Source organism: Colletotrichum truncatum (assembly GCF_014235925.2).
Source record: "Colletotrichum truncatum strain CMES1059 chromosome Unknown Contig_0009, whole genome shotgun sequence".
Taxonomy (NCBI): Eukaryota; Fungi; Ascomycota; class Sordariomycetes; order Glomerellales; family Glomerellaceae; genus Colletotrichum; species Colletotrichum truncatum.
The window spans coordinates 1211698-1219778 of record NW_027222406.1 but is presented as its reverse complement, the minus strand read 5'-3'; the positions used below and the strand labels follow the sequence as shown (position 1 = coordinate 1219778).

Sequence of the window (8081 nt, the reverse complement as noted above, 5' to 3'; positions counted from 1 at the left end):
AAATCAACTTTTTTTTTTTTTTCTCCTTCCCTTAGTTCACCCTTCTTATGACGGGATAAAAAATTTTATGCTCGTGCCGCAACAAGACCAGCACCAGCAATGGTAACACAAAGCAGCGATCACGGATCTCGTGTGCCAAGCGGTTGTTTCCGAATACATCCTAGTCGTGCGACGCGAGGGTCGGTCTTGTCCAAAAGCTTCTACCATCCCTGGCCATGACCCCCATTCTCATTCGTCTCTTCCCTGGTTGTTTGATCTCTTGCACTGTTTCAACCCGACCAAGACCTTTGCAACACTGTGGGCAAGGCCAAATAACGAGCACAAGAGAGAGAGAATATATGAAGATGCACACGCACTAGAAAAACAGCAACCGTCAAGTGCCGACAGTGCGTGGTACACCCCTGCATAATCCCATCTCCAACTCCCCAACAGAACCATTAAACGACGCAACGCATATGTGCCTCTGTGCAATGGAGGGACGGATTGGCACAGAGGCAAGCATTTTAGATCCGCAAAATTGCCGTGTTTGTCGTCTCGACCCATCCCACGCCGCCCACACGGCTCCTGCACCGAGACAGCGGGACTTTCACCGATGTATGGACGGGTGCTTGCTGTTCCAAGTTCGCCTTGGACACTTGTGAGAGACTTCCGGGGCCTTGTCCCAACGTCTTCTTGGCTTGCCTTGGCTGAAGCTGGCTTGAAGTCCCGTCCACCTGTCGTTTATGTCTGTTCTCTATGCTGATGCTGGCTAGCTGAAGTAAACCTTCATTACTGGTCATTGTTGTGCAGCTGGTCAACTCAGACGCGCACTCAGCTTCGTGGCTCATCCATTATTTTGCTCTGCATTTTGCCATTCGATGATCGCTCTCAACGCAGCGCCCCAAAGCAATGACGAATACCGACCAACTTTACCGCACACCGACAAAAGGAAAAGAAAGTCTCCATATGCAAGTCCAACACATCAAACCCTCACAGCCCGCCATCTGTGCGAGGTCGGACGAAAAGAAAAATTAAAGAAATAGAACAAGAGAAAAGCAGAAAGTGGGAGAAAAGGCGACGTCCTGACTGGCTGCTGCAAACCTCCAGAACCAAGAAATGCCCACCACACCCTTACCCTTAGCCCGCGCTACTCGCAGCACGTCAACCCCACGGCACTGAAAGCTCCATGACCCCTGTTCGATCGAGGGGATTGATGGGGATCGTGGTGGGTTCCCTGGGGCTCTGCAGGGGCTTGTAGTGAGCAGGGTCCCTCCTCGTTAGCTCTAGTCGAGGAGCTCCCCTTCTCTTTTCGGTCTTTCATTCCCTTATCGATGCAGGCATTGCCATGGAGCAGTCCATGAAGGCCAGCAATGCGCGCGAACGGTTTCCCTTACTATGCACAAAAAGCCTGAATCGTTCCGCGCTCCCACCCGGCGGAGCGCTGCACGCAATTACGACAGATTTGCAGGATCACTCAACGGGGGTCTGGGTCTTTCCTGTGTCGTTCGTCTCGCGGCGCGAGATGAGAGATGACGCTCGCCAACCCACGCATATGCCACGCTGGTGTCTTTTTTTTTTTTTTTTTGTGTGCCTCGCCTGACTAGAATGCAATTCTTCCGCCCGGGTGGTCGTTGACACGGTGTACGGCCCGGCCGAACCTTTGTTGGCGTTGCTACCGCCGCTGCCTCGCTGCTCGCCACCCAGCAACAGCCTTTATCCATCTTCCCCATCATGATCAAATCTCGCCTCCAACTTCCATGCCCGCTTCTTACGTGCCGAATTGCGAGCGCTTCCACACACCCATGATGATGAACATGAGGACACTAAGTGGCTACTAGATCATCCGTCTTTCATCATTTTCATAAATTCAATGCATGCGCATGGCGCACGCTTCGCATACACTTTTTTTCAATTTCCGCCTTGGCCCGATGACGAGAGGAAATCTATTCTGCCTTGCTTCTCTTGGCCCCCATCGTGGGGTGTCGAATGCTGATTCAGTCCCCCCCCCCATCCCCCGGTGATTGTCCCGTCCATCAACAGGAAGGCATGATGTACAACAACCTGCTGCCAAATTACCACTGTCGTTTACTATTCCAGGAAACCCAACCGTTTGACTACGTCGTCGCACTTGATCTGAGTAGGGTTTTGCCTTGGCGGGGGGGAAATGGCTTGGCAGGTGTCTACCTGGGGGAGTGTTTTCCCTAAAAATTGGGGTTTAAACACACTTGCAGTTTTAAAGCACTATTTTAAATAACAATATTAAGAGGGATCTGAAAGGCAAACATACTGCGGGCACGCCAGAACAGGTTTAACACGGTACAGCCTCGCAGTCAAGGCCCGTCGCGAAAGCAGATGGTTGACAACGTGTTTCCAAAGGAAAGACTTGGCGGGTTTTCGAGGTGCTCGGGCTTTCAGCAACCTTGTCTTGCCTTTTGCCTTGTCTTGTCTTGTCTTGCCTTGACGGGACATTTACTACGTAGACGATACACATCTCTCGCCGCCGTGCTCTATTCCGGGGGTTTCTTGGCGCGCCTCTCAGTGCCAAGACATGTGTCGTCGCCCTACTAAACAGCAAGACATGGACATGACAATTGGGGGGGCTTGGCAGAGGCTTTATCCTGGTGTACATCGCTTGTGCAGTACGTGCGGACGGGCACTGTATGGCGGAAGTTGTACGGACATGAGATGTGCAAGGTAGTGGGTGTGTGTGTGTGTGTGCATGCATTTCTCCAGGATGAGAACACACACACATAGAGAGACAGGCAGAGAGAGGAAGAGGATACCGATAGAGGGGTACGTACCCGGGTCAGCGCACTAAAGAAACGTCACGTGACATGGGTTTCGGAGCTGAAACTGTCGCGACCAAGGGGCCGGACGAGTTAGTGGAGGAAAGAAGGAGGGCGGTGGGGCCCAGGTCCTGGTCCCAGGTCCCAGATGGTCAAACGTCTCTTCTCTCCACGGAACATGTCCTTGACCAGGGGGGTGTGTCCGGGTCCGCGCTCAACCTGGACTAGGTAGAGAAACCCACCATGATGAAGACTTTCAACTACGACTTGCGCGGGGGGTTGGCCCGTGAGCACCACACTCGATGAAATCTCGGAATTGGTGTCTGTGTCAAGTCCTCGTTTTTTTTACCTCACTCTTCTGCTGCGAGAGAGCCCTTACCCGTTCAAGGTACACTCATACTACTACTGAGGCATTTTATTTTTGTACAGCGAGACCAACACGCTACCCGCCCGCCCACGCGCTGCTCACGCACATCGTCAAGTCACTTCAGAGTTCTTCCTCGAAACGCACGACTCAAGCTGGCTTCCCCTTGTTGTCAGGACTGCATCCTCGCATCCTGGCAGATGAGACAGCGAGTTGTCTCTGTCTTGATAGGTCGGCCCGTCTAATGGGGCATGGCAAATTTGCGCTAGAATTGGCCATGTCTTCCAAAGAAGCAGGTACGTCGGCTATTGCTTGCCTTGTCTTGCCTCCATCTCGCCCTGCCTGGCTGGGGGTTCCTCTGTTCATGCTAGAGTCTCTCTTTCTCACGCACTCCTCTCTCTCTCTGTCTGTCTCTCTGCCTGTTTCTCCCTCGCATTAGGCTCGCTCATATCTCGCTCTCTCTCTCTCTTAGTCTCCTACCTCTCCACCCCCCACTTATGCCAATTATGCCCTCACCCGCTGTACTATGTACGTAGTAGTAGGGGGAGAAGAAAAAAAAAAAGTCCCGTCGCCTCTGATTTGCTCGAAATAGCATCGATACCGCCCGGTCACAGTGTGTGGAGTTTTCCCTCACCCGCATCTGTTTTGATGCTTGCAACTTCTTGGCGTTGATCCGAGCAAGACGGGGTACGCAGCTACACGCCGGTCCCTTGTTCACACGCCGCCGCGGTATCTCTCGTGTCTCTGCTGGAGTCTGGCCGCCGTGTGCCTTGCCTCCATCTGGCCTGGGCTCTTTCACACACCTCTCGACCTACTCGTGTGTGTGTGTGTGTGTGTGTGTGTGTGCTGTGCTTTGCCTTGCCGCGAGTTATGCCAGTCTGCCTTCCCGGCATACCTTGGTCCCATCTCTTAATCTTTTTTGTGCGCATCCGCGGAAGTCCTCGCCCACTCACCCCGTCCCCGGCCTCGCCGTTTGACAGATAATATAATATGCCCTTCCTCCCACCGTGATTCATGTCTCTTTCACCCTAGCCTTCTCACCCTTCTTGTCCCTCCTTCCTCCATTCCTTCCTTTAACCCCTCAACCCTCAATCTCGACCTGTCCTGCGTACTCTTGTTGGCTTGTTGGCTCTGTTGGCTACAGCTGGACTGTAATCCCTCGTCACCATGGCTCCCTTCAAAATGGCCGGTCTAATCGGCAAGGGCGGCAACAAACACTACCCGACGCCCATCAGCACTGAGGAGGATGACCAAGACCTTGAGACGGGCAACTTCCTCCAGGAACGCCAAAGGAACAACCGAGTTGAGGGTGCTCAGGGCGAGAGCGGTACCAACGATGAATACCGATCGTACGTCTTACAACACACACCCTCAATGTCTCTCTCCCAACTGTGTATACTAACTGCTGCTCACTTATAGCCTGATCCGTTACATCGACACATACAGAGATCCCAATGCGGAACCTGAGGAGATGGAGGAGTCTGCCTCCACCGAGAAGGTTCCTGCTTGGATGTTTTGGAAGAAGAAGGCCGACGGTGCCGCCGGCTCCAGCTCTTTCGTTACTCCTCCCGACTGGCTCAACACCGACATGAAGACCGGTCTTGACCCCATGGAGGTTGAGCGTCGCAGAAAGTACACCGGCTGGAACGAGCTCACCACCGAGAAGGAGAACATGTTCCTCAAGTTCGTTGGTTTCTTCCGCGGTCCTATTCTCTACGGTAAGCAGACACACCCCCCAACAACTACACCGAGAGGGAAAACGCTGTGGCCAAAAGCCCGGCTTTTCCCCCCTAAGCCTACAAGGGGCCGCATGAAACACCATCGAACAAACGCTAATAGTCTGATGTAGTCATGGAGGTTGCTGCTATCCTTGCCTTTGCTCTGCAGGATTGGCTCGACGCTGGTTTGATTGTCGCTATTCTGTTGCTTAACGCCGCTGTTGGTTGGTACCAAGAGAAGCAGGCTGCCGACGTCGTCGCCAGCTTGAAGGGTGATATCGCTATGAAGGCTCGTGTTGTCCGTCAGGGCAGAGAAGAGGAAATCCGCGCCCGTGAACTCGTCCCTGGTGACATCGTAAGTCTCATCATATGAACGCAGCCGGTTCAAAGAAGAGCCAATTTCCCACTAACACGCACAATTCTAGATCATTATTGAGGAAGGCCACGTCGTCCCCGCTGACGCCCGCCTGATCTGCGACTATGAGAACCCCGCTGGCTACACTCAGTACAAGGCTGAACTCGAGGCTCAGGATGTCATGTCCCCCAACCGTGAGAAGTTCGAGGAGGCTGACGGTGAGGAGGGCGGTACCCCCCACCTCGGCCACGCCATCGTTGCTGTTGACCAGTCTGCCATGACTGGTGAGTCTCTCGCCGTCGACAAGTTCATGACCGACACCGTCTACTACACCACCGGTTGCAAGCGCGGCAAGGCCTACTGCATTGTCACCCACGGCGCCCAGGCTTCCTTCGTCGGAAAGACCGCCTCGCTCGTCCAGGGTGCCCAGGACCAGGGTCACTTCAAGGCCATCATGAACTCCATCGGTACTACTCTTCTCGTCCTCGTCGTCATCTTCATCCTCGCTGCCTGGATCGGTGGTTTCTACCGCAACATCGAGGTCTCTGAGGAGGGCTCTTCCGTCAACCTGCTCCACTACGCTCTTATTCTGCTCATCATTGGTGTCCCCATCGGTCTGCCCTGCGTTACCACCACCACCCTCGCTGTCGGTGCCGCCTACCTCGCTGAGGAGAAGGCTATCGTCCAGAAGCTCACCGCTATCGAGTCCCTCGCTGGTGTCGACATTCTCTGCTCTGACAAGACCGGTACCCTCACTGCCAACCAGCTGTCCGTCCGCGAGCCTTTCGTCATGGAGGGTGTTGATATCAACTGGATGATGGCCGTCGCCGCTCTCGCTTCTTCCCACAACATCAAGGCTCTCGACCCCATTGACAAGATCACCGTCCTCACCCTCAAGCGCTATCCCAAGGCCAAGGAGCTCATCGCCGACGGCTGGAAGACCGAGAAGTTCACTCCCTTCGACCCCGTCTCCAAGCGTATCACTGCCATCTGCACTCACCGTGGAGTCCGCTACACCTGCGCCAAGGGTGCCCCCAAGGCCGTCCTCGCTCTCACCGACTGCACCGAGGAGCAATCCGCTCTCTTCAAGGAGAAGGCCGCTGAGTTCGCCCGCCGTGGTTTCCGTTCCCTCGCCGTCGCCGTCAAGGAGGAGGATGGCCCCTGGGAGATGCTCGGCATGCTGTCCCTGTTCGACCCCCCTCGTTCCGACACTGGCCAGACCATCATTGAGGCCCAGGCTCTCGGTCTTCAGGTTAAGATGCTTACTGGTGACGCCCACGCCATCGCCGTCGAGACCTGCCGTATGCTCCAGCTCGGCACCAAGGTTTACAACTCTGACAAGCTCCTTCACTCCGACATGGCCGGCACTTCCATCCACGATCTTTGCGAGCGCGCCGATGGTTTCGCCGAAGTCTTCCCCGAGCACAAGTACCAGGTCGTCGAGATGCTTCAGCAGCGTGGTCACTTGACTGCCATGACTGGTGACGGTGTCAACGACGCTCCCTCCCTGAAGAAGTCCGACTGTGGTATCGCCGTCGAGGGTGCCACCGAGGCTGCCCAGGCCGCCGCCGATATCGTCTTCCTTGCCCCCGGTCTCTCCACCATTGTCTCTGCCATCAAGCTCTCTCGCCAGATTTTCCAGCGCATGAAGGCTTACATCCAGTACCGTATCGCTCTTTGCTTGCATCTTGAGATCTACTTGGTCTCGTCCATGATCATCATCAACGAAACTGTTCGCGCCGATCTTATCGTCTTCCTTGCCCTCTTCGCCGATTTGGCTACCATCGCCGTCGCCGTAAGTTTTTGCCTTGCTTACATATATACACGTTCAAAACACTAACAAACATCACAGTACGACAACGCTCACTTCGAGAAGCGCCCCGTCGAGTGGCAGCTGCCCAAGATCTGGATCATCTCCATCGTCCTCGGTACCCTGCTCGCCGCCGGCACCTGGATCCTCCGTGGTACCATGTACCTCACCGACGGTGGTGTCATCCACGAGTACGGCTCTATCCAGGAGATCCTCTTCCTCGAGATCACCCTTACCCAGAACTGGCTCATCTTCGTCACCCGTGGCTTCGAGACCCTCCCCTCCTTCCAGCTTGTCGGTGCCATCGCCGCCGTCGACGTTCTCGCCATCCTCTTCTGCGTCTTCGGTTGGTTCTCCGGCGGCCGTGGCGAGCCTGCTTCGCCTCCTTCGCTCAACCGCTTCCTGTCTGACAACGGCCGCACCGACTTCGTCACCGTCTGCGTCGTCTTCGTCTACTCCGTTGCCGTCACCATTGTCATGGCCCTGATCTACTACATCATGACCAACATGAAGAGCCTCAACGACCTTGGCCGCAAGAAGCGCAGCGTCACCGACACTCTCATCGAGAACGTCCTGACCCAGCTCAGCAAGGTCGCTCTCGAGCACGAGAAGGACGACAAGGGCGAGCGCTTCTACATTGCCAACCGCACCGTTGTCGAGGAGGGTTAAAAAAAGAATCAAAATCTCATTTTTATTTTGTTTGAGAGATTCTTGAACTGGGAAGTGCTGCGAAAGACATAGCAACAGCGTGTTTATTCCACTACCACACAAAGCATTCTGCAATTTTTTTTTATCCATTTACTTTTTTTTTATTTTTTTCCATCGGGTTTACAAAAACAATATCATCATAGAGAGAAGGGATTCTGGAGGGGGATGGAAAGTGGGAAAGGGGGGGGAATTCTTCCAAGATGCGCTTTGGTAATAACTTGCGACATCTACAACTGTCACTAATGGCCCCCGATTTTTTTTTATAATTGTAACAAAAGACCATTGTTCTGGCGTTGGTCGGGTCGGTCGGATAATCAAATCGATTTTTCTATGTTCCAAAACCTAACTATGTCTTCGTTCC

The 8081-nt window shown here is 54.1% G+C and overlaps 1 protein-coding gene across 1 annotated transcript; it reads left to right on the top strand.

Annotated features, from left to right (window-relative positions):
* Positions 1-4296: 4296 nt before the first annotated feature.
* CTRU02_212849 (plasma membrane h+-atpase pma1) lies at positions 4297-7681 on the top strand (the record flags this gene model as incomplete). The annotated part of the gene is made up of 5 exons (XM_036721418.1): positions 4297-4478; positions 4549-4847; positions 4979-5202; positions 5273-6997; positions 7055-7681. 5 exons carry the CDS (start codon positions 4297-4299, stop codon positions 7679-7681), a joined length of 3057 nt encoding a protein of 1018 aa, XP_036586587.1.
* Positions 7682-8081: the final 400 nt, after the last annotated feature.